At 39.1% G+C, this 26,273-nt stretch overlaps 2 protein-coding genes across 30 annotated transcripts in view; one reads left to right on the plus strand and one right to left on the minus strand.

Annotated features, from left to right (window-relative positions):
• ZMYND8 (zinc finger MYND-type containing 8) overlaps positions 1-19,533 on the plus strand; it is a 64,737-nt gene extending 45,204 nt beyond the window's left edge. For 15 of the 21 annotated variants that reach the window (XM_030503272.1, XM_030503278.1, XM_030503263.1 and 12 more), the window contains 12 exons: positions 385-500; positions 1,570-2,051; positions 4,263-4,403; positions 5,197-5,349; positions 6,176-6,679; positions 7,337-7,711; positions 9,795-9,985; positions 10,758-10,838; positions 11,760-11,838; positions 12,887-13,126; positions 13,293-13,450; positions 14,859-19,533. In XM_030503272.1, coding sequence (XP_030359132.1) covers positions 385-500; positions 1,570-2,051; positions 4,263-4,403; positions 5,197-5,349; positions 6,176-6,679; positions 7,337-7,711; positions 9,795-9,985; positions 10,758-10,838; positions 11,760-11,838; positions 12,887-13,126; positions 13,293-13,450; positions 14,859-15,056 — 2,718 coding nt within the window. In that variant the 3' untranslated portion in view covers positions 15,057-19,533. Of the gene's footprint in view, positions 1-384; positions 501-1,569; positions 2,052-4,262; positions 4,404-5,196; positions 5,350-6,175; positions 6,680-7,336; positions 7,712-9,794; positions 9,986-10,757; positions 10,839-11,759; positions 11,839-12,886; positions 13,127-13,292; positions 13,451-13,748 lie in introns of those variants that run through there. The other 6 variants (XR_003994014.1, XM_030503268.1, XM_030503264.1 and 3 more) reach the window with 6 other exon arrangements.
• Positions 19,534-23,671: 4,138 nt separating this feature from the next.
• EYA2 (EYA transcriptional coactivator and phosphatase 2) overlaps positions 23,672-26,273 on the minus strand; it is an 89,425-nt gene continuing 86,823 nt past the window's right edge. For 8 of the 9 annotated variants that reach the window (XM_030503301.1, XM_030503302.1, XM_030503298.1 and 5 more), the window contains one exon: positions 23,672-24,864. In XM_030503301.1, coding sequence (XP_030359161.1) covers positions 24,784-24,864 — 81 coding nt within the window. In that variant the 3' untranslated portion in view covers positions 23,672-24,783. The remainder of the gene's footprint in view (positions 24,865-26,273) is intronic. The other variant, XM_030503297.1, reaches the window with a different exon arrangement.

The raw sequence follows: 26,273 nt of genomic DNA on the forward strand, positions 1-26,273 counted from the left end.
GTATCTGCTCCTGGGTTATGTGTGCTTGCATGTGGTGCTTGCACTCAGGGTGAGATTTCTGAAATGTGAATGTCTCTCTTTTTACAGGTGTGAATCCCAGAGTTTACACTTGATTTTTCATTCATGACCTATTAATAAATTGTCTGTTTTTGCTTAATACTACACCAAACTTGGGAAAACTCCTTAAGACTCTTAAGTAGAAGTATATAATGGATCATATTTTCTCATGGGCCCAAGTGAAAATTAGAGAATTTGCAAGATTTGCCCTAACTTATGCTACATATTTGGAGGGGACTAATAAAAAATTAATAAAAAAGTGCAAGTATGATGTGTTTAATTGAGATACTTGTATTTTCTTACTGTGTATTTTGTCTCTTCCTCTAGAGCAATCCCCACCCATTGGTCTGGGCTAAACTCAAAGGCTTTCCATTCTGGCCTGCTAAAGCACTGAGGGATAAAGATGGGCAAGTTGATGCCCGTTTCTTTGGCCAACACGACAGGTGGGAATTCAACCAGATGATGTCTTTGGCTGTACTTACAAAATTCTCATTGTAACTTTGTGCTCTTGGACCCTGTCTTTTGAACCTTGATGCTAATAAATGATGTAATACTGTAGCATATTCAGTTTTAGTTTCTTACATGATGTCTGTAGAATGCAAGTCACACATCTTTAATACAGATATAATCTCAGCGAGTAGGCAGGTTAATTCCTGTGTCTGGTTTTGTGCTGCAGAGAACTGTAGTTCTTAGAGGTGGAAGAGGGCAATCAAGTTGTTTGTTGTCTAAATACTATGGGAATAAACACACAATTGTAGATGTAAAAAATGTAGAAAATAGAATCTGTGTTGAAAATGCCGGTTTTGCTCTGAACGGAGTTAAGTTTTCTGTACTTGTGAACTCTCTGCTTAGATGGAGAAAGCCATGATGAATACGAGTTGATTTGTCATGAATTGAAAATATAAATCTATACAGTTATAAAACCAGGTACCGTAAACATATCAACTGTATAGGGCCATGAAATAAGTAAGTAAAATTTCCTGATATTATAGAGTCTTGGAAAGCACAGTTTTAGAGTCTGCTTAATTTAATGATAAATAATATCTGTCCAACACTTGTTGATAGAACTTTTCCAGGCCCTGAGGAGTTGGATCAATCTGACATGGGGTGTAAAACATTTTAAAGAATGTGCTTGTGAAGTCTTTTTTTTCCCGACATGCTTTTGATGTTTTTCTGCTAACTATGACAGATGGAAAGACTGTTTATCAATGATCGTCTTACAGTTACATAGACTATTTTAATTAGGAATATTTTGTCATGTTTGACTAGTGTTTACGTGTTACTAGGTAGAGTAAATAAGCTAGTGATAATCTAAGACATGCAATTCACTTACCAAAACTAAGCTAACTGAACTATTAAAAGAAGAAGGTAGAGGTGGTCCTTTGAAATGATTTGTGTGCATATCTTTATGATTAGGCTAAAATAAATTAGTATGTGCACAAAAGTTGCCAATGTCAATCCACAGTGTGAAATGTAGTTATATTATCTTTTATCTGTCTGTTTTATATATAGGGCCTGGGTTCCAATAAATAATTGCTACCTCATGTCTAAAGAAATTCCTTTTTCTGTGAAAAAGACTAAAAGCATCTTCAATAGTGCAATGCAAGAAATGGAGGTTTATGTTGATAACATTCGTAGAAAATTTGGAGTATTTAATTACGCACCTTTCCGGACACCGTATACCCCCAACAATCAATACCAAATGTTACTGGACCCTGCAAACCCAACTGCTGGAACTGCAAAGACAGACAAACAAGAGAAAATCAAACTGAACTTTGATATGACAGCATCGCCCAAGATTCTAATGAGCAAGTCTATGCTGAGCAGTAGTACTGGTCGTAGGATTTCACTGACAGATATGCCACGGTCACCAATGAGTACAAACTCATCAGTTCACACTGGATCTGATGTTGAACAGGATGCAGAGAAAAAAGCAACTTCCAGTCATTTTAGTGCCAGTGAAGAATCCATGGACTTTATTGAGAAAAATACAGGTAACAAAAAAAGGGGGGGGGGGGGGAGTAAAGGGGGGACACAGAGCTTTGCATTTGACTCGTGCTCTAGTTTTATTCCATGTACTTTTCATAGACAGACTGTATTATGACTGGTTTTATGCAGAAATTTTAGAAAAAGAGATTTAACTTTCAGTATCACAGATAAGAAATAACAGTCTTTTCTGTCACATTGAAGAAGGAATAAATCATCCTGAAAAGTGACCAAAACCTTTCAGTTTAAATAGCAGGAAACAGTTGTAACTATCAGAATGAATAAAGAGTGGAAGTAAATACAGAAAGAGTTAGAATTGTCATGATTAGGAGGTATTCTGATTAAAATTCCATAGCTCTTTTTCAAGGCAATGAGCTTAATTTATATTGTTCCCAAGAGAGCACCTAAAATATCTTAAGCTTACAGTTCCATAGGCAGAGTGGATAAAGAGAAAAAGGAGTGTAGAATACAGAATTTGGACTTCTCAGACTTCTATGTAGTCAAATCTTAGCTGATTTGGTGGCACTCAGGCAAACTACTGTATCTTAATGTTTTTCATCCATAAGAGAAAGTTCACGGCTATCTGAAAACAGTGATGCAGTATATTAATGTGAGTGCTTTAAAACTTTGGTTTTGGTGAAAGGATGTCTTTGTGTAGAAAGCTAAATCAATATGTTCCATTGCAGTTTCTAGAGAAAATGCTGTCTATTAATATTTTTTTTATTTATTATAATATTATTTCATGAAACTGCATTTGAGTACAAAAGTGTCTTGTGATATGATCCTGTCCATCTTAAGAAAATGATGACAAAGTGACTGTATGAATTTAAATATATGAAAATACTTGGATTTTTCAGTAGAGTAACACGTCAAGAGGAAGAATTGATTTTATACATAAATTATCATGTATATATGTGTGTACAGCTTTTATGTATAAGGTGCAGCTAACAGATACTGTTTTGTGTCTTAAAATACAGAGCTTTTATTATACCACATTATTATTTCTTTGTTGTAGCAGGGGTAATCGTGAAAAGCTGTATTGTCACAGAAGATGGCAGCTGTTATCCCATTACTCTGGATTCTTCATTATCAGCAATTCTTGCAAATTTTTTTAACTTTTCCTCAGGCCTTACTCTCCTTTGTCCTAGTCAATGCTGGATCGGACTTAACAGCAATTAAACTAGAACATTCAGTTTCCTAGCTGGCATTTCTACCTTTATATATTGTTCCAAATGCTGACTTTGCAATGTCTACTTTATGTATAAACTTAACTGTCCTATTACTGGAATCTGGAATGTGTGTTCCAATTAAAATGTAAAAAATAATTGAAGTAACATGACTGCACTATCCTTAGACAAGAACATTTTTATTTGGATACCCCTGTTGTGTATTTTGAGTGATGTGTAGAAAATAACTTGGAAACAGTTATTGAAACAGCAAATATTGCTGCCGCTTCAGAAGCTGAAAATGTATAGACAATCCTGGATGTACCGAGGAAGCAAAAGTGACCACTACTGAGTTTAGATTGACACTTTCAGAGCATTAAGTAGAGATTTAACAGAGAGAAATTAGCCCTTTGCTGACAAGAATTAGTCATGTTTTTAGGTAATGGCCTGCAGATGCTTCCCTTTCTAGACTGTTTGGCTGTTTCCAGAAGTTTGGTTTTAAAACAATATTTCATGGAGATCTTAAAGGCTCAGAGCACAGGATTTTGCTTAAATTAGAATATTCTTTTACCTTATCAGAGACATTTGGTCAGTGACTTCCCACTGATTAAACTTACAATGATTTATAATATTAATATTAATTATCACTGTTAATGTAGCTAGAAAATGGGATAGGTTGGGGTTTCTATGTTTACTTGCATACATGAATTAAGATAGATAGCAATTTAGAGCATCAGGCTTTGTTAACATCTAAAATAACCAAATCTTGAAAGGTAGAAGCTTTCTGTCTCTGCAGAGTGGTTTTGAGGTTAAATACACATTTGGCCCAATTATATAGCTGCAATAAAATTATTTTCTTTACAATCTTTCTTTATTAAACTAAAATAAAAGGGATAGTTTTAACTTACAAAGGAGGTATAACACAGTGTTGAGATTATTAAACAAAAATCCTTTCCCTGCTTGTGTAGGTTTAAAAGCTGCTTTGTCCCAGTGAATATGGCTTTGTTGTGATTGTTTTAAAATCTGGTTTTATTAATTTTGTACTTTCTCCAGCTTCTCCAGCACCAACAAGAACGGGTCAAGCAGGGAGCTTGTCAGGCAGCCCCAAACCTTTCTCTCCTCAAGCATCAACACCAATTTCTGCTAAGCAAGAAAGAACTTCCACTCCAGGAAGCATTCTGAATCTGAATCTTGGTTAGTCTTGGCCTTTGAAAATCTGATGCTTTTACAACTGAATAAATTGCATGGTATCAATGCAACATAATATGAACAAACTCACTTGTATGTGGCTTTAAATGAACAAAGGGCTTTAAAGTAAAGACTTTGGAGATGGGAGCTTGAAATTTCTCCACAATGGGCTTGTCTGCCCTTTGGCTCTGTTTTCTTTTTACTAATACTTTGACATTAATGAGACAGGCTGAAAATCCAGATCAGTGAGACCTCCTTGTAGGTTAGATAGAGAAATTTGGATTGCAGGAATTCTTTCATATGTATAAGTATGTAGGGTTCCCTGGGGAGGCATTACAGTGTCTTGTCTTCAACTTCCTCCATTCTCTGTTTTTTCGTCTGTTTACATCATGCCATGTAGTAAACTAAGGCTATGAAGGCCTTGAATCAAATGCTGTACTAAGGGTGATACAACTGTTACTGCTGTGGAATTAGTGTGGATTGGGTGGGGTGACATAGCCTGGGAAAATTAAACCTAATGTAGCAAACATTTTCAGCACAAGGAACACATTTTCCAAAAGCACTGACAGAGAAGATATCCACATAACTGGTGCATGCACTTTGCATGTGAAATATGTAGTATCAGAGAGGAAGAATCCATTGTTTGTTGTAAAGCCAGTTTAGAATTGTTATTTAGCACATCATTCCAAAGGAAGTGAAATGTGTTTCAGACCATCTGCGTTGTTACTTGGTAAAATTTGTCTTATTTGGATCTCTCTTTTGGTAAAATATTTTTCTTAATTCCTTTTCCTTTTTCTAGATCGTAGCAAAGCTGAGATGGATCTGAAAGAGCTGAGTGAGTCAGTCCAACAGCAGACCACTCCTGTGCAACTCATTTCACCCAAACGACAGATACGTAGTAGGTTCCAGCTTAATCTTGACAAGACAATAGAGAGTTGTAAAGCACAACTTGGTAAGTGTATCTCAAGGATAAAATGGACAGCTGAAGGATACACTTGAGGACATGTTGAAGTTCCAAAGAATTTCTCAAATAGTAAAACCTTAAATATTGTATGCATTGTAACAAGAGTAGAGGATGTTTGTATTCTTGGAGACAAGTAGAATGCACTGAACTGTTGAAAAACAGTGAGACCTGATGTTTCAAATTTTTGGCAAAAAGCTTTCATTTTTAATCTGTTTTTGTACCAATCTTATGTAGACAGAATGACAGAGTTACATAGTCTTACTATTTGCTTTTTAAACTGAAAAATTCAAGAATTGTACCTAACCTATGTCAGTTAGTACATCCAGTCACACAGGAGCTGAATTCTGTTAGAAACATTAGTGTCTAGCACTTAAAGATGTTCTAGACACTAAAAAATTCGAGATTCTCCTCATAACCCTTATGTAGTCTAAAACTGATTCTGCAAACATGCATGTAAGTGACTTTAAGCAGGTGAAATGTTACTGAATTTAAGGTGGCTTCTTGTGGATAAAAATAATTCCTCTTTGTATTTGTCAGCATAGGGTCCTGAGCTGAACAAAACAGTTGCAGGTAGTGGAAAAAAGCTGTGAAAGAAGGGCCATTGAATGAAATAAATATGGATTGGAATATGTGGAAGGTAATTCTTACACGTTCTGGCATTGAGATAGGGTACTAAGGGAAGTGTATGTAGCTTAAGGCCTGGTAGTTAAGATAATGGTACGTATACACTTTGTTTCAGTATATAGGGTATTTTTTTTGGTAATGTCAGTCAGTCTGATGTCAGCATGGAATGTACTTTCCTCCCCACAATTAGGAATAAATGAAATATCTGAAGCTGTTTATACTGCAGTAGAACACAGTGACTCTGAAGATTCTGAAAAATCCGACACCAGTGACAGTGAATATAGTGATGAGGATCAGAAATCAAAGAATGATCAAGAAGATGGAGAGGACAAAGAAGGTACAAGAAGTGACAAAGAATCATTGAGCTTAAAAAAAAAACCTAAGCCCCCAGCACAAAATGAAGACAAAGAGGAACTTAAAAGCACAAGTCCAGAAGTGGAGAAAACAGATGACCTGGTCAAAGAAAAGGCAATTACAGACACTGAAAAAGAATTTTCTGAAAAGGGGAAAAGTTTACAGCATCCTGCAAAAGAAAAACTGAAAGGTAAAGATGAAACCGACTCCCCAACTGTGCATCTAGGACTGGACTCCGATTCGGAGAGTGAACTTGTCATCGATCTAGGAGATGATCATTGTGGCCGTGAAGGAAGGAAAACCAAGAAAGACTCTAAAGAAACTCCTCCTAAACAAGATGGTAGGCTGAAATTCTTTCCTTCCTCTTCTCTTCTGTAGAGCTCTTATCAAAGTCAGAGTTGTTACCTTTATTTTTGCATTAAGATAAAAATACGTGTTCCAAAACAGTTTTTAGGAATGATTTTTCATTCTTTGTGACTATGAAAAAAGTTTTCAGTCCCCATTATAGTTTCTGCTTTAAATAAAATGCATTTCATTGAGTTTCCTTTCAGCCGCTTACGACTATGGATATATGTGATACTTGTTCTGTGACAAATGTAGAATTTATTTTGCAGTTTTTATGACTTTCAGTTGAATTTTATATTTCCATAGGCATCCCAAAAGTGGAGGTATAGAAGAAGTTGGAACTTATCAAACAAACAAATTGCTTAAGGTCCAATTGAAATCAATTTAAATGCTCTGAGTAATAATGAAACTAACAGCTAAGTCACGTGTATTGTCCCTGAGATATTCTCCCTTTTTTCTGGTGTTGCTAAAAGAGGAAAGCAATTTCAACTACACCAGAATGAGTTTACCTGTAGAATATCAATTATCTTTTGAGGAAAATAATTTAAAGTAGGACAGAAGGTTGTATTTGTGGCTCCTGCAAAAATTAGATGGAAAATGATGAATCAGATGTGTTGATGAAAAGCTGGCATTACATTTTATGTTTGTTTAGTTGTAGGTAAAACTCCACCTTCCTCCAGTGCAAGCACTCAGCCTCTACCAGAAACTCCAGTACTTACTCGCTCTGCAGCCCAGACTCCACCAGCTGGTGTGACAGCCACTACTAGTGCTTCTTCTACTGTTAGTGCTCCATCTGCAGCCACTGGAAGCCCCGTGAAAAAGCAGAGGCCTCTGCTGCCGAAGGAGACAGCCCCTGCTGTGCAGCGTGTGGTGTGGAATTCCTCAAATAAATTTCAGACATCTTCTCAGAAATGGCACATGCAGAAGGTGCAGAGACAGCAGCAACAGCAGCAGAGCCAGCAGTCTCAGTCACAGCAACCTCAGTCCTCTCAAGGGACAAGATATCAGACAAGACAAGCAGTTAAAGGTATACACTTTGTAACTCAATGTGCCTGTGATGCCATAATTCCCCAGTAGTGATCTCAGTGCTCCAAGGCTGCCCACCCAGGAATTCTTCCATATAAACAAAATCTCAAAGTGTGGTTCTACTCTGATAAGTGACTTTAAAATACAACAACTTACTCACCATACCTGCTCTTTCTGGTGTGTATTTAGAGTCATGTCTCCTTATTTTAATGACAAAAAGTTTGTGTGTGTATCTGTATAAATATTTTTGCCATTCCTAGCCATCACAGGTTTGGGAGAGTGAACTGAATTATTTGCTGGATTCTATGATGAAACCATTAACTATTCCACTTGCATGATTACCATTATCACCACAATATCTACAAACTGGATCCAGTTTTATCTGACAAGAAGCTGAGCTGTTCAGTTTTCCACAGAGTATAATTTGACAACAATGAAATTACCCAGGCTCCATTTGTCTTTGAAATCCTTGTTGCTTAACACTTAACAATACTTTGATGATAGTTTACTGAGCAAACAGTAACGTTAGAACGTTTTCATGCTACTTTCTTACCATCTTGTTGCTGGAGGTTTCACTAGTAGTAGGCACATGGTAATACAAGCCCATGCTTCTATTGCTTCACTTCACAAAACAGCAACTTCATGTAAATCTAGGTTCATTTTTAATTCCAAGCTAATAAACTGAACTCTTTACTGGTGTGCCTGATGAATGTTGTTCAGTCTGCTAATACTGCTGGCAAGCCAGTACTTTCAGACAGAACAGAGGTTTAGGTAATGGGTCACATACAAATGTTTACCAGAGATACATTTCTCTGGTCCCAAATCACTTTTGTGACTGTCATTTAAGAAGTGTTGAAGAAGTGTTATCTTTCTACATGTAGACTGCCCAAATTTGATACAGAGTCAGTGCGAAGAATAAATGTGAAACTTGTGAAGTTGCCGCTTTAATAGAATCATACTTCAGGATAAAAGCTTGATAATACGGGCTGAACTTTAAATGTTCAGCTTATGAGTTTGTTTTATAAATGTATTTACTATTGAGCACATCATAGCAATGTTCCATCTTAAATATTATATTCTAGAAATATATCAAATGAAAATAGAAAATCTATAGATTTCCTATATACCAAATTGGCATAAACAAAAATATAGCACATACATATAAATCTAAATAACTTTATTTCAGTAATTCCTGTTTTGAGGATATTGGCAATGAGGACATCTTTTATAATATGAATCATTAAAAATAGATTAAAAAGTATTGTGTGAAAAAGGTATTTTTTGTTTTTTAAATATTAAAGCAGATAAGTCATTAGGGATGGAGAGGTGAAGGTCTTTGCATTCTTTGCATTTTGATTTGTACTTTCATTTTTAATTAACCATTGGTTAAGATTATTTGAAGTATTGACCAAAAATGAGAAAATTTTTCTTATCCAGTTTGAGTTAAATCTATGAATCACTTCTTTGCTTTAATGGGTTAATCTACGCTGGCGTTCCTTGCTCTGTGTCCAAGCAAGGGCTGATGTTGGTCTGGGTATATGTATACTAAACCTGTTACAACACTAGTAATAATTACTAGCATTAATAACAAAAGAACGGGAATAACACCAGGAAGTATTATATTACTAAAGTAGGCTTTCTTCAACAGGGGCTCACTAAACTTTGTTTCAAAGGAAAAAGAAATTCAATAATATGTTTCTAAAGGATGGCAAACGAAAATGTCAAAGTTTAACTTCTGCCCATACGTATATTAGTTTGGAGTTCTCCAAATTGAGAGGTTAGGAAGTGAATTCCTAGGAAGCGGGATAGAAATGTCCCAGAATGGGAGGAATACAGATCTGTGGGAGACTTTTGCACTGGCCAGTCTAAAATAATAAGTTTCAAAGATATATTTGCTTCATTACCATTAAGCCTTACAATTATGTGCAAGTTCAGTGGCTGGGCACTGTAAAATTGATTGATTAAATGTCACCATTCTAAAAATAATGTCTTTCAAATGGTTAGGTGCACACATTAAAGTTGGAAATATGCCTATTTATTTTCCAAATTATGTGATTTATCTGCTGTATGTTCTCTTTTCTTAGCTGTGCAGCAAAAAGAGATCACCCAGAGCACTTCCACTTCCACTATAACCTTGGTTACAAGTACTCAACCTATTTCTATGGTTACCAGTTCTGGATCTGCAAGTACACTTTCTTCCTCAGTTAATACAGACTTGCCAATTGCAACAGCTTCAGCTGATGTGGCTGCAGATATTGCTAAATACACTAGCAAAGTAAGTTCTGGAGCAAGGTTTTCATGAAATTTTATTTTGAAGTGAACTTTCACATTTTTGACATTTCAGATTCTGAAATAATGTTATTTTCAGGTTGTCATATGTTGCAAGTTCATTCCACTAGGTAGGAACAGCTAGATTTTGACACAAGAGTGCTGAACCATCTTTTTAGAGATGGCTGAATGCTGCCCTTCCAAGCCAGAGTGTGTATATGGTAGGCTTCGGCTGCTCAGACACTTCAGACCCTCTCCTTCTCATGTTCTCCCACTGCTGCTGCTTATTTACATTGTATTGTGTTTTGGACTGGTGTAGATATCTCAGCATCATTTTTACAGTAAACTTTAATTTCTCCATCTGTGTCCAGTAATACATATACAAAAATGTAGTTGTGTTTTAAAACACTTCATCAGATGGTAACTTGTCATAAGTGTGTATTCATGTATTAAAACAGAAGCTAAGTTGTTAAAGAGAAGATGTGGTGTAATACTTGTATTGTAACAGTGACAGGGAGGGATGGGACATTAGCTTTTCATATACTCTCTTAGATCTTTAAAAAATCAACATGAATGCTATATAAAGGATCAAAGTCCCAATCAAAAGTGTTGTGTTCCACCTTCTAAATAGTTCTCTAAAAGCAGACCCAGATAAATAGAGAGATATGGGGCATTGTTGATAGCAATATAAGCTCACATTAGAGTGGGAGAAAGGAAGCAAAAGTGGTTATCTATTAAACATACATATCAAAGGATTTATTTTTCATTTTGTCTTTCAGATGATGGATGCCATCAAAGGAACAATGACTGAAATATATAATGATCTTTCAAAAAATACTACTGGAAGTACAATAGCTGAGGTTAGTGTAAGGCTGACAAAAAATGTTGCTTGTATTGTAACTTTGAAAGTTGCAGAAAGTATTTTTCTATATAAAAGAACCATATAACTGTACCTACAAAGTGTTAGATCTTGAGACTGTCTAGAGATCCTGATTTCCGTGCTGTTTCAGAAGTAACAATGGGCTCTGTAAGACAAGCAGGAAACCATTGAGCCCAGATCCTTAAAGCTTCTGTCAAGGATTTGGTTTTATGTCACCTTGTTTAAAGTCAGAAATACATATTGGTTTTTTGAACGCATTGTTTATTTAAACGTCCACCAGAGGAAGATTTGAATTTGCTTCTAGTTCAGGAGTTTATTCCAGTTATGTGATTATGAGTATAGTTGTTAATACATTGCATTTAATTGTCTCCAAAGGTATAACTTATTATCTTTTAAGTGTGTTCAAAGTGTGATGATTTGTTTGCTTGTGATAACCAAAATAAGGAAATCACAACATTAAGCAATCATATTTATATTCCCAAGCCACAGTGAATGAAAAACTTGCTTTTCTAAGCCTCATCTAGTTAAAAAGAAAACACAGTAAATGAAATATCATACTAATAAATGCAAACAAAGCTGAGAAATAGGTTTTTGATTCCAGTCAGAGAAATTTGAGACTCAACTAATTTCAGAGGAAGAAAGAGCAAGTTTAATACAAGTGCTTTTTTTTTTTTAACAATCCTGTACTTTTTATGGTAAGCAAATCTAGCAAACAAATATTTTGCTTCAGACTTTAGTTTGGGGTTTGCTATGTACGGTTTTGTCCTCATGTTAATATGAAAGAGCCTTGATGTAAGTGATGATCAGGCTCCTTGCTTGGGGCATCTTTTTCTGTATATAACTACGTATTATACACTGCACCCTGTTTATTATTGCTAACTATTAATATTTTAATATTTAGATCCGGCGTTTGAGGATTGAGATAGAAAAACTTCAATGGTTACATCAACAGGAACTCTCAGAAATGAAGCATAATCTAGGTATGAAAATGGCAGCCCAAAATTGCCTGTCAAGTTTCGTCCTAAATAGAAAATCCAAATGCTTGTAGTTATATATTGCCTTTGTCATATGATACTACAAATTGTTGCAGTAAAGGACAGAAAACCTCACATAATGTGCTGTGTTGATGTTAATGGATACCTTTTGAGTATGTACACAAAGTTACCTTAGATAAGGTGCATGTTAAACAGGTGTTCAGCCCTCTGAGACGAATTTAGGTTAAAGAGAGCTCTTAATAGAACAAAATATATTATGCAGCACTGGATAATCCCTCTTCATGAGGTATTTTATGCTGATTATTTTGTACTAATCCTCGTATGAACCAGGTTCTGTTAATACAGCCCCTGGGGGAACCTGCTTCCTCTGGTGTCTTTATAGATTGTAGCCGACATTTTGGTTCAGACCAGCTGTGGGGGTATATTCTTATTTATTTAAAGTGAATAGACAACCTTGACTCCATCTTGGTGCCAGACTGTCAGTGAAATAAAGTCAAAATACTACCTTAAACAGTTAAAAAGGGGAAGGATTTTCATCTCTACATTCACCCAACCATATGGGGAGGAAATTAAGCCACAATTACAATGTGATTCCTCTTAAATTATCTTTTTTAATACATTGATTGTGGCAAGAAGGTTGCAATTGTGTGATCAAGTCTCCTGCAATCTACATGGCTTGTAAAGGCAAAGTATGTTAGCAGCAGCTGCATACATCCTTCTTGTGTTTATGCTGTACCTAGTACACCTGGATTCTGACCCTTTGTGGGTCATCTAGAACTAAAGTGTTAAACAAATGGAAGGTAATAGTTATGGGTAAAAACTGTGGTGCTGGAGTAAGAAAAGAAGATGGAAGACTTCCATTTGTTGAGTCTCTGTTTTTATAGAAGAGAGATGCCCAAACTCAGGGACTATTTTGATCATTAGTTTTAATTTCATTTTGTCTTTAAACTCATGAAAATGATTGTTTTGTGCTTTGCTGTTTGGGGTGGGAAATGCAAAACTCCTCTTTCCTTTTTCTTTGCATTTTGAGTAGAACTGACAATGGCTGAAATGCGTCAGAGTCTAGAACAAGAACGGGATCGTTTGATCGCTGAAGTGAAGAAGCAGCTGGAATTGGAAAAGCAGCAAGCAGTGGATGAAACTAAAAAGAAGCAGTGGTGTGCTAACTGCAAGAAAGAGGCCATTTTTTATTGCTGTTGGAATACTAGCTACTGTGACTATCCCTGCCAACAAGCTCACTGGCCTGAGCACATGAAATCTTGCACACAGTCAGGTAATCTCGCTCTGGGTTGGCTGTTCCACAGCGAGGGGTTAGGGTGGGTGGAATACATCGTGGCTCAATGTTCTTCACTTGCATGGGTGTAATGTGCCTGTGAAGAGTGCCTGTGGACTGGCACACAGGAGTTGTGGCTACTTTATCTTTTTTTCCTTTATTTTAGCTACTGCAACACAGCAAGAAACAGATACTGAAATTAGCACAGAAACATTAAATAAATCATCCCAGCCCAGTTCAAGTGCGCAGCCTACACCCACAGAAACAGCCAGCACCCCGAAGGAAAAGGAAGGTTCAGCTGATAAAAGCAAAGAAAGTGTTACAGTGAGTATTGTGGTCACTTCAATCAAAAATAATATGTAAGATTTCTCTGAAACCTACCCCTAAAGGCTTCCCTGGATCAGCCAGGAATTAATGACCATTTTGCATATTTCAAAGAGTGTGATTTGGGGAGTGAGATAGGAATTTGTGGGGTTTTTTTCTTCATCTTGGCAAAAAAAATCTCCTTCTGTCCTCTGGGAACACCCTTTCCCCCTTCACTCATTCCTGATAAAACCTTGTGTTGGCTTGACTCATCCTTCCAGCCAAAGGGGACTGGACCTCTTTCTCTCTCTCTCTCCAGGACCCATCAGTGTAGCTTCTGGTCTGGATCTTTCGATACAAGTTGCCTTCTGATAAGCAATACTGACTGCAGCACTTCCAAGCCCTTCTTGCCTGGGGGTTCAGAGGCCAAGCTCAAGACCTGCATTCAAATCAACTTACTTTATCACAACAGACTGCCACTAGGGTACCACAATGTTCCATAACACTGATACAACAATTCACCTGGATCTACAGTTAACGGAGCAGTTACGAAATCCTCCATAGCATCTACTCTGATAGTATTCAGTAGGCAAGGATGAGCAAATGCTCTAATAAAAGGGACTTAACATTGCATATATAGAAAATGTTTATAGAGAAGATTCTGCTTTATAGGTAGGGCTTGACTATTAGCAATTTCAGCATCGTTCTTCTTCTGCCCTTGCAAGGTTTATTAAATGAAAAATTTTAGGGGGGGGGGCCTGATCCTTCAAACCCTTACACATTATCCCCCACATCAGTAGGAGCCTTGTTGTATTTTAAAATATTAAAAGCAAACTAATTTTGTAGTATTGTGATTCCAGCATGATGTCTCATTGAGATAGTCCTATAGAATTGGGAAGCATAGTAAACTAGAGAGCTGTGTTCATTTCTTGACACTTTTGCTACTGTCTGGTGTTAGATCTCTGGGCTTGACCTGTCATCTTAAGGGAGTAACCTGGGAAACAGATTTGTAGAGGGAAAAAGGATGTGCTGTTCCACCTGAATGCTTTGGATAAGTTAAACTCTGGCTCAGTCAGTGTTTGTACACATTGTTTGTGGCAGCACAACCTTTGTATTACTGGGGAAATAGAGAATGGGAGAAAATCAATTACCTAAAACACTTGCCAGGGAATATTCCAGTTACACAAATCTGGAACTGCTTTCACATAGATGTTCTACCTGAAACATCATGCTGTATACATTGATCATGTTCATAATTTGAATTTTGTTTTATTAACAAAGAAGTAACCTGTGAATTCATTAAGATGCAAATTTTTAACACAAACAAAAACATCCCACATAAATTTCATATTCTAATAATAATAACAACTAGGTGGAATTTATGTAAAAGCTGAGACTTCTACTGAGGTTGCCTGTGCTGTCTCTGCAGATAGCAACAGGTGTGACAAGCAACCAGCCTATAAAACTGGTCCAGGTACCGCAGACCACCACCTATATTCCAACTACTCAACCCACAATTGTAAGTACAATATCATCATTTCAAGTCTGCAGTAGTAGTGTTCCTGGCATTAAAATTGCTCAGTATTTCTGGGGGGTTGTCTCCGTCTGCTGTTCTATCAAGAGATGAATTCACTGGTATAGCCTCAACTTGCAGTGCAAAATGTCTTATTTTGCTGTGCAACATTCCACCCTTTCATTTCATCACTCATTATTACAAGGATTCAGAAATTGTCGTTAAGTGTAGTGAAGGCACTGAGGGCAGTCAGACTTCCACTTCACAACATTATTATGTTGGTTATCTCTCCGTTTCATGTATATACTTGACCACAACATCAATGTAAATATATAGAATACATTTTAAATATCTTTTAAATATCTTTTTGTCTATTGTATCTTAAAGAGATTTAATTAATTCTGAACTATGCTTGATATTCCTGTGACATCTCAGTAACTCTGAAAGAAAACGTGCATTCATCAGTAGTGTATCTCCCATGCAGCCTTGCACATTAGTGTTACGAAATGATGAGAAATAGCCTTGGAATCAGACTGGTTTCTCCATCAAAGACTTAACCGAGGAGACATGAATTCCCTGGTGTCAGTCACAGGAGATGGGACAGAAGTGATTTCCATTTTTGTATTTTATGCACCAGAATATCCCATAATTTCAACTGGTCGTGCTCTGCAGAGCTCACCTCGGAGTCAGCGTGGCATCTGAGCTGGTATCCTTCTTACCAGAAGGCACATGCTGGTGCTGCCGCAGTAGCTGAACCACACGCTCTGCCTCAGGGCTGACCTCAGCAGCCCTTACAGAACATGTAACTTCAGTTCCCTTTCTGACTGAAGTGAGATGATGTATAAAGTAACTCTGAAGCACTGGAACAGTGTACCTTGATCACACTGTGACCAGGAGGCCTGGTTTGCGATGGAAGTTACTCTGTCCCTCTCCTTGTGCACACCCCACAGCTTCCCCAGCTGCAGGATACATGCCTGTGTGTGTGTATGTCTGAATACACGCACATGCACACACACAGCATTTCATAGCCACTAGAGTCCACACAAATGTTACTGCTCTTCGTGGGGATCATGACTTCTCACATTCCTAGCAGCATTTTAACTCCTTTTGTCTCAACTGAGAGCACTGTGCACCTTTGCAGCATTGGCCCGAAGTTGCTTGGACTGAATTACCATAACAACAAGGTTTTATGTGTGTTTTAAACTCAAACAGCAAACATCAAAGACATTAGGCTTTTTTTTTTGTGTGTGAGTAGCTGAGAGGTTGTAAGATCATAAGGTGGTTTTGTGTAATACCCAGAAAAATGGCAGTTTCCTTCATTGGTTTTCTGTGATACCCAAGCATATTGAGTTCTGTAAAGCATAATTGGAGTGTCTGAAAGGTTTCAACCTTTATTTGTGCATGTTTAAATCTTTGTACACATTTGCATTAGTCTTGCACAGCTACAGACACCTCTGTATTCTAATGACTGCACGTGCAATTTAAGTAATTTTAAACGTTAGTGCATGTTTAATACGTATGCAAAATGTACATATGTGTAAAACTGGCAGAGGTGGAAAATTTACCTCTCAGGGAATGATCTTAACACACTTACGGAGTCTCGCACATTCCATGTCCCGCTTGCTGTAAGAACGGAAAGTTAATTTTTCCATTGTGTAGTTGTGAATTTAAAAGGTGACTGTGGCAACCCGAATTTCCCCACCTGTAGTACTAACAGTAACTTTCACAATGGCTTCTTTAGGGTTCAGTTTGCACTTTGTGTCCGACTAGGCATTTCCTCCTCTGAACCAACTTCTTCTGGGTACCATTTCCATTGAACTCTCTGTACACATCTGAAATCATTACAAATGGTAGTAATCTTTAATTTACTTAGCAAATTGGTTCCATGTTTGTGTTTTATTATTTCTGCAGTTAAAATAATGTGAAAATACAAATTCATCATCTTTGCATTCCAGGGAATGGGATGAGTAGGCTTCTGGAAGGCACAGACTGTCACAAAGGAGCTGGTACGCACTCTAGGCTGCAACCCACCTCAGTAGGGATACTCACAGTCCCTGCTGAATACCATCAAGACACTAAAGTGGTTTCTTAAAACAGTGTGGGGAAACACTGGGCTTCAGTGAAGTTGTGTTTCTTCTTCCATGTTCTCTTTGGAATGTCACACTACCATCAGGGGGAAGATCTGTGCATCCCTTTCAGATTCCTCAGGATCTCACTTCCTGTCTCTTCCACAAAATATTGTGAACTGAAACGGGATGCGTGTGTTTGATCACCAGTTGTGCAGCACTGGAATTGTGTCAAAACATACTTGCAGTTTGTATGGTACAGACATTTCTAGACTTTCTCACCTTTTTGGAGGAAGGTTAAGATACAGACTTAAGATTCAATAAATCCTTTTCCAGATCTTCCAGAGTGATGTGACCTTGACCAGATTGTTTAACATTCTCGTGCCTTTGTCTCTGCATCTGTAGAACCAGTTGCCACCTATAGAGATGTCCTGAAATGTCATTTGTCGAGATGTATAAATCATGATCTGTATGATGGCAGTGAAAAGTTTATTCTATATTAATATTTTTACAGGGTGTATAAGACAGTTCCCAGTAATGCCGATGTTTTTGCTATTGATTTGTGCAAAAGTTAACTTAAGTACTTTTTTGTTCAAATGGATGTTCTTTGTTCACTTCTGTGTAGACTGAATGCATGGGGGAGTTCCTTTTCGGGAAAAAGATTTAAGTAATGTGTAACAAGAATATACTTATAAACGAGGGTATTTTTGTACTCCAGTTTGATTTGTCAGAACTTTTTCAAATGACAAAGATTTTCTTAGCCCTTTTTCCTCTTCCCATGTATTAGTTTTGGGAAAACACAGAACTGGATGTTAACTATGAAAACCGAACTTTCCAAGCACAGACAGAGTGTGCACAGTTACCTGTAGGACCACCTGTCCCTGTAGTTATGTAGTAGTAATCCTAATGCAGAAAAACAACTGGCTACAGCAAAGTAACACACTACTTTCTACCCTGGAATGAGGTAATGCTGCGGTAATAAAGGTATTAATTCATGCACACAATTGGAGCTTGTTCTGGATTTCCCCTGGAAAAGAAATCTCTCTGTGGTCATGTTTATGTGACCTATAACATAACGGTATGTTTCTCTTGGTTTTAATCCACAGACCATTCCTGTAGTGGTAAGTCCTTCTGCTGGGACAGTGGCAATGCGAACTGGAGTTCAGTATGTTCAGACCACAATGCCAGTCCAAGTACGAAGAGTCTAACTGCTAACAAGAAGTCCATACAATTGTTGGAATAAATAGATCTAATAGAAATGTGAAAAATAAACACAGTTCTTTGGATTAACCTCAAAGGTTCAGACTTTAGCTTTGTATATGTGTACAAAGCAGTAACTACACTACATTAATGTAAAGCATTAGCGCTGGCTTAGAAAAGCTGAGGACAGGTAAGATCCCTATTAAATCTATGCTTGTTTTGTAAATAATGTACAATTTGTGGATGTCATTAGAGTACCATCTCCTTTTTATATTTGTATTGACTTTAACTTATAAAGAGCGTTTGGAGTTGGAAAAGGAAGGTTTAAAACAGCCTTATCACAAGCTGACGCTGAAAACTGGTCTTGGGAAACTGCAGTTACGCATCAAATAATATGATCATGAGAATCTGAACAATTTGATTTGCATTTGGATTGCAAACGATTTCTGCACTTTGAAACTCTTGTAGAATTTCTTTGAGCAACCAAGTGATGAAGAGTGTCTTTTTTCAGTTACTTGTATTGGGCAAATTACAACATTTCTAATCTGTGGACCTGAAATACATAAAGATTTACATTGTTTTTTACAATGACCAGTCCATTAAAATTTGTATTGTTTACAGGTTAAAATTAAGTTGAAATTTCACTCAGTTTAATATCAGAAAAGTTGGAAGGTGTGATGCCAGCTGGGTGTAACACAGTTTCTGATCATCGATAGCAAAGGTTGAGAAAAGTAAAGTTTGTTCCTATGCTTCATAGTTCAGTTTTCTTATTGTACAAATCCTCCCAAAGGACTTTGGACAAGAACCAGGTGCGGAGAAAAACGTGGATGGGGAAAGGACTTTTGATGCTGGGCCAGAGCATGTATTATTTATATGATGGGATTTATGTTTTTATGTAAGCATGAAGCAGTACAGTATGAGAGAAAGTAACCCATGAAAATGCCGTCTGTTACACTTATACTGTAGTACCATTTTGTATGTTGTGTAAAACGAAAGCATTGAACAAAGCAAAGGTGATGTATGTATATGAGAAAATTAATTGTATGATATCATTCCAGTACATTCTGTTGTACATTTTAGTCATGTTGATTTCTCCCATTGTTTATAAAAGAATGCGGTTTGTACAGTCTCCAGCTAGAACCCACGTTAGAGGGGAAAAAGTATTAGAAGAAAAAAAGCGAGAACAGACTATTGGTGAATTGCAGTTGTGTCAGAAATAGCCTAGCTGGCCTTATTTGTGAAGCATAATTGCTTTTAGCATATGGAAGTATTTTTTCACATTTTCTTTGTATAAAATTTGTATTAAACTTAAATATCTTTTTTGACGGTCGTGTTTCTTTGTGACTCAGGCAGGTGACACACACGATGCACTTTGGGTTCTTCCCGTTTTCCAAGAAACGTCACCAGTCTTTCATTAAACTGTTCTAGAAAACTGGTTTGTGTTCCAGCTCCGTTCCAGTCCGAGTGAACGTTCACTTCTGCAGCCTCCAGATCCTCCACTTGTGTTGGCACCTTTGAGTCTAAGCTGCGTTGGCAGTCGGTAAATAGAAGCCATTTATGTACAAACCTCAGTGACATCCGTGTTTTCTCAGTTTTAACAGCAAAGGTCTGGTGCTCACTGTGTCACATCTGTTCACTGGCTGGTTGGGGTTGCACTGACACGTTGTCTTGTCGGGTGGATTTGTGGGTTAGAAATGGGGACTTCGGTGGTGGGTATGGTTGTAGCCCTCCAAGAGGGCATGAGCTGGGTGAGGCTGGTGTGTGTGTCTGAATTGTCTGCTGCAAGGAACAGGGATGTAAGGAAATAGCTGACTATAGAATCCTACTGTGAATGTTGTCCTAAGTTTCTACTCCCATAGTTACCTTGTTACATGCACTTGTAAACCAGCTAATGTTCCAACAAAGACAAGCACAAATCTTGAAAGCTTGGAATGATGTCTTGGTCTTCTCTAAGTAAGGTGAATGAATCCTGGTATCACTGAAACAAGCTCTTCTCTTAGGACGAAAAAGGAAAGAGATGGGCAAGTCAGAAATTGTTACAGGAAACCACACGGCTTTCAGGAGCCTGTTCCAACCAGTTGGTTGGTTTGTTTAATGGGCATTGTTTTTTCTATAAAGGAGTTTTTTCTTTCCTCATGTGAAATAACAGGTGAGCAAATCCTAGTGAAGATTTATGTAAATATATAATTATAATTTCCTACAAGAGTTACCAGGTCAAGATCCAAGGTACCATCTTGGATCTTGTGGTGACTGTAGTTTTTGTGTATTTTGGCTAGTTATGGTATGAAGTTAACTGTGGTTTTGAGGATTGTTTTGTGTTAAGCAAAGGAAGAATGCATCTCTGGCGCAGACATCATGGGAGGAGATGACAGTGATGTGATGAATTTAAAAGATTGGCTGCAACCTTATTTAATATATGATTGAATATTGTGACTAGGCATAAGCTGCATCCATCACTTGTGTCTAGAGTATCCCTCTTCCCTGTGGAGTGTGTCATCGTTTATTTTGGAATCAAGTTTGGGGAAAAATCCTGTGCTGGGTCTGGCATTTTTACCTCTGATGGTGCAGGCTCCTCAGTTGAGGTACCAGGCTCAGTCCCGGGCTGAGTGGATGGCTGTCCTTTGGTTGTCTGGCTGCATGGGAGATGCCGGTGATGGGGCATGGAGTTGATCAGGGCAGGGAGCAGCACTTTGTACACAATTAAAAGCCTCTTTGGCCACATCCCATCCTGGGGAAACTTGTTTCCACCCTTCAGCTACAGGCATGGGGTGTCCCTTGGGTTTGCATCCTTTGTTATAACCTTCTGAAAGGCATGTGGGTGTATCACTGCTGACTGCTCTGGTTTTGGAGACAAAATTAACTTGGAGTTTGAGCTTAGAAATCTCTGTATTATTATATGTTCCATTATCACTTGAGCCTTCAGGAAGAAGGAGGGCAGATGGGTGCTGGTGTTCCTCATCTGGGCCAGTCAACTCCAAAGCTTTGCCAAACGGTGGCAGCATTTTCCCAGCTTTAGTGTAACTTGGGAAGGCTCATGTGGCACTGGGAGTGCTCTGAGGTTTTGCGTTAGCACCGGATGGTTTGCTCTGGATGGAGTTCACCACGGGAGCCTGGCGCTGGCAGAGGGGTGTGAGGAACAGGCAGAGATGGTGAGACCAGCACGGCCGCAGGCACTGCCTGGCTGCAGAGGGGCTGCTGTGCTCGGGCGGGAGCTTTGCGGCTGGGCTCTGCATGCAGGGTGAGCTGTGCTGTCACCTCTTGTCCTGGTGCTGCCTGAATCAGTTGTTCAGTGCTTGAGTCACAGAAATGGAAGTGTTTAAGTCATAGAGGAATATCGAGCAGCCAAGAGGAATGCAGTCCATCTGGAGCCACAGGCTCCCAAGTTCTTCCTCCTCCTTGGTGCAGGTCTGTCAGGGCAGAGCGGTGCCATGGGTTCTGGTGTCTGTGTTCAGCCGAGGCTGAGCTGCAGCCCCCTGAATGTAGCACTTGATCCATTACAGAGGTGGAACTATGGGACCAAAGCCCCTCGGAACAGTTACCCTTTCTCTGGGGATCATGGAGGCTAGTTCATAAAACCATTGTGCAGCTGCACCTCAACTCAAAGCACTTTAGAAACAAAGAGATTTTTGGCTTTCTTCCCTTTAAAAAAATGCTTTTTATACAAACCACCACCCAGGTACTTGCCCAGCGTTGGCTCTGCCGCACTCACCTTGTCTGGCAGTGGTGCACTCTGTAGGACAATGGCCCAATACTGAGAATTTGGGCTGGTTTGGTCAGAGAGCTGCAACTGCACGGTTTTGAAATGCACCTCAAACCACAGCTGACTGGGGCAGGAATGGGGCAGCTGCATTCCTGCTTTGTGCAGCTTACAGCAGCCCAGCAGCCCTTGGGAGGTCAGGCAGGAGAACCCCAGGAAAAATGCCCTACAGGAAAGGGCAAACTAGTGAGACTGCGACATGTTCTTCCATTGCCACCATGGGTGTATTTTTGCACCTATTTGTTTATAGTTTTACAGCTGTGTTCTGGTGCATCTGAACTGTTGAAAGCTGGGCAAGGGCAAAGTGTGACTTTGTACAAGCTGTTTGCAGAAGCAGCTCAGATCCAGGTTCTGGTTTAACAGAGCAACTAGAAATCTGAAGAACACACCTAAGAAGATAGTCCCTTTGGGAGCGTGTCATCTCAATTGCTTCTGTGGTTGGCAAGAGCTACATTTACTTCATGATGTACTCCATGACTTACCAGGCAGTTGGGAGCAGATGGGTGCAGAGACCCCAAGGAAAAGGTTAATGTGGGATGGGGTGTTTTGTTTCAGCCCTTCACCTGAGGAGGATGCAGGGATGTGCTGTGGCTCAGTCAGTCCCTGCAAAACTCAGTGTCAGGCGTTGGCCAGAGCAGCGGTTGTGGCGGCGCAGGGTGGCTCACAGGAGGTAGGTACAGGAGCTGCTGCTCACACCCGCTGGGCTGCGAGACCTGCCAGAGCTTTACACCAGGCCCAAGCACTGGCGGAGCACGAAGCTGGTAACTAGTACGAACACAGTGTCGCAGAGTAAAAGAAATCAGCTTTTTAAAACAACCAGTTACTGAAAATCATTAAACACATTCAGAAAAAGATCTAAGAAGCTTTAGGAAAAAAAAAGTCAGTACTCGGATAATTGACTCAAGGCAGGTGTTAAATTTGGAATTTCAAAGAAGAGCAATGAAGTGACTGACAGGGTGTTAAATGCTGAAGTTGTGCTTTCTCCATCCCTGGCATTTGTTCCTCTTTCAAAGGTTTTATTTACCAGAGTGCTCATCTTGCAAGCATCAGCCAATTCTCCCATCGAGTTTTATTTCCTTGACTTGTGCTAAAACTTCCTATTTGTGACAGTCTTACAGCTGGAAAACCTTGAGGGGAAAATTCTGCTCAATGTGCTTCCCAACAAGCAACACCTCTGCTAGAAAAATCCCATTTTGGTTGGTGTTGTACTCGGCCTGGCAAGCAGCTCTTTGCAAATGCCTCCAGAGCAGGTATGAAAGGATGGTTTTGGCCATGCCTGCTCCTGACAAGTGTAGCTAACAAGTTTTATGGCTGCTACCTTTTGAGCCAAAGACTGAGATCAGATTATTTTGATTTTCTGTTTCAGTTTGGCAGAAAATCCCCTCTCAGGTCTAGCAATGAATCTGTTTCTTGAGGTGAATGTTTTTTGGACGTTTGGAGCATCACTCAGGCTGTGTAAGACTCGTTTCACACTTGTAACTTGTGTAACCCCCCCTTGTTTGGTCTTGATTCACATATGAAAGAGAAGGGATTGTATTACTTGCTGCATCTCTCTCCAACCTTGCTCCAGCGGGGTTCTGATCCTTCCACATCAAGCAAGGATGAGCAGTTTTGAAAGTAAATTAGATCCATCCAGGCCCACAGAATTGCAATGTTCTGACAGCAAAAGTAACAGGTCAGCTCAGCAGAAATCCTACAGCTGAAGCTTACTTGTAGATGCATTTATTTACATAAAAATAAATATGCACAGCTGCAATATTTGTTTGCCCTTTACCTTCCTTTGCAGGACAAGGCAGATTTGCCAAGTGGCCACATTCTCTCCCGCAGGCCCAGTCACCGGCTCTCTTCAGTCTTTGCCCCGCCAAGAGATGAGAGTTGCTGGCCACAGACTCCAGTTTGCCCCTGAGGGGCTCTGTCCGGAGTCCTTCTGGCCTACCTTCACCTTGCAGCATGGAGGATGTATTCCACATACACCTCTAGGTCCAGGAGCGGCTGGAGAGAAGGGAAGGCAGGTAATCTAGTCCCCCAAAATGTAAACATGTTTTTATTTAATGCCTTTCACTCATCACAAGGTACTTTTTTTCCCCTACCCCCAACCCCCAAACTGAGATGGCAGCATAAGGCACCGTGTAGACACATGCACAGTCCACATACCATCTATGTAAGGTTTAAAAACACAGCTATAGTTCTTACCAAGGACCATGTGTCCTTATTATTAATGTACACAATATGATTCTCCCCAGAGTTTGCTCTGGAGAAATGAACTATTAATTTAGAATGGTAAGACTTTCCCCCCTCACCCACCCACCCCAAAAAGCCAAATGAAAACCACAGGTACAGAGCTTAATACCAGAGTAATGAGATTAGTTCATAAATTAAAAAAATACAAAAAAAAGAAATCAACAATTTCACTCTTATTTTCAGAAGGTCCCATTGATGGATGTCCTGTGCAGAGACTCCTTATTGTGTCCTCTTCCCCCTTCAAAAGCAAGAAAACTGACAAGTAGACCCAAGTCTTGGAGTGTTTGGTGCTGATGGCAAAAAGGCAGTTACAGCTCTATGCATCCAGCTTAACCATTTAACTGCAGGATCCCCAGCGAGTTACCCGAAGCTTTTCCTCTGTCCAAAGGAAGAAGGACTTGATACAATGTTCTTTGGCTGCAAGTTCTTAAAGGCTTCCACTGAAAGGGTTCTCCTTCAAAAAAAAGAAAAACTGCAGTTGCTGGGGGATTTTTGTACTAAGAAAGTTTCGAGGAATAGGTGGAACCGATGCGATAGTTTGAGTGAAGCCCTCACAGTTCTAAGATGTTGGGGTCTGCTACAAATATTCAAGTTCCAAGGCGTGCCGAAGAGCTTCCAGGTCAGCGTGACAAGAGATTCTCCAGAAGGGCATGTTGTGCTAGAGTGAAACCAAAAGAGGGCATTTTTGGGTTTTTGTTTAATACTGAGATCAAAACAACTTTCTTAGTTTGCACCCTCAGGAACAGCGCTTTGTACTTGGGCCGGTGGGTTGTCAGGATGTCACAGGCCAGGAAGGTGGGCAGTGGGAAGGGTCTATTTGCTGACATATTTTCTATGCAGAGAGGAAGACAGATCCTCCACCATTTAGGAATGTCCTGCTTCAGAGATGCTGGAGGATGCAGGCTGACTTTCTGACTGTACTAGCTACCGAACTTTACTCTCCTATTTTTTTTTTCCATGGATTAATTAGGAATGTTTCTAGAATTGCAGTATTTCTAGAGTTTTTAGGTGAACATCACTAGAGAAAGCTGTTGTCAGTGTTTCACAGACAAGTCACTGATACATCTCATAAAAGGAAGTTATTAAAATATATAAAAATGTAAACAAAAGAATAAAATCCCACAATAAAATGCTTCCTCAGAATTCCCTGTCCCAGTTAGCTGGAACAGCAGGTCGCACCCCGTTTGCTGTAAATGCAGGAACTGGCATCACTGCTCAGATCAATTATTCATTTAGTATAACACTGCTGCCTCAGAGAAAGGTGTGATAGGGGGGACCTGAGGTGGGAACTGTTATCTGGCAAGGTATGAACAGTTCTCTGAAAGCATGATAACAACACGGTTCTGCAATCATTAGCAACAGATTAAACCCCTGCAGTAGCTTGCAAAGAGATAACATGAAAAAAATTAGAGCTTGTGTTTAGATGTTAAATACAACTTCTCTTGGAATGCTCTGGTGAGGCTGGAGTTTGAGCTGGATTTGTTTCTTCTCCAAAATACTTACAGTAGTTTTACTTTAGATCGAAGACACGGCTCATTTCTGCACTTAGATTTTCTAACAACATTTGAGATTGGGATCTTGTCAGCTTCCTCCCAAAACACTGGTCTCTGTACAGTCAGTGATGTGTGCGCAGTAACAAATGTATAGAAAGCCTTAACTGACAGAGCTTACTCCCCTTCCAGCATGGCAATAAAACTTCTGAGTATTTCATCACTGTAAAGAATTCCACTGTAAATGTGCTGCTTCTGGATAAATACTTCGGACAAAGAGTTACAGAATATACACTTCCTAGATAGGTGATTCTGGTGGCAGGGGCTGTGCCTTTCCCATGTGTACCTGCCTGTGTAAAAGCCTCCAGTGCTTCCAGATGTTTATTTTACAGAGTGACTATTTACACTCCTCTAATGTTTAAATACAACTCAAGCTTCCCTCTGCTACGTTGCCTATCAGTGAACAAATGTTTCCTTCAAGCTATTGATCAGTGTGTAGACAGCAAGCAAACACATCTGAAGTGACTGGACTCCACTGCTTTGCAATTTCACTTTAAGGGGAAAAGTTATTTCCTTC

This window comes from Strigops habroptila, chromosome 13 (genome assembly GCF_004027225.2).
Source record: "Strigops habroptila isolate Jane chromosome 13, bStrHab1.2.pri, whole genome shotgun sequence".
Classification (NCBI taxonomy): Eukaryota; Metazoa; Chordata; class Aves; order Psittaciformes; family Psittacidae; genus Strigops; species Strigops habroptila.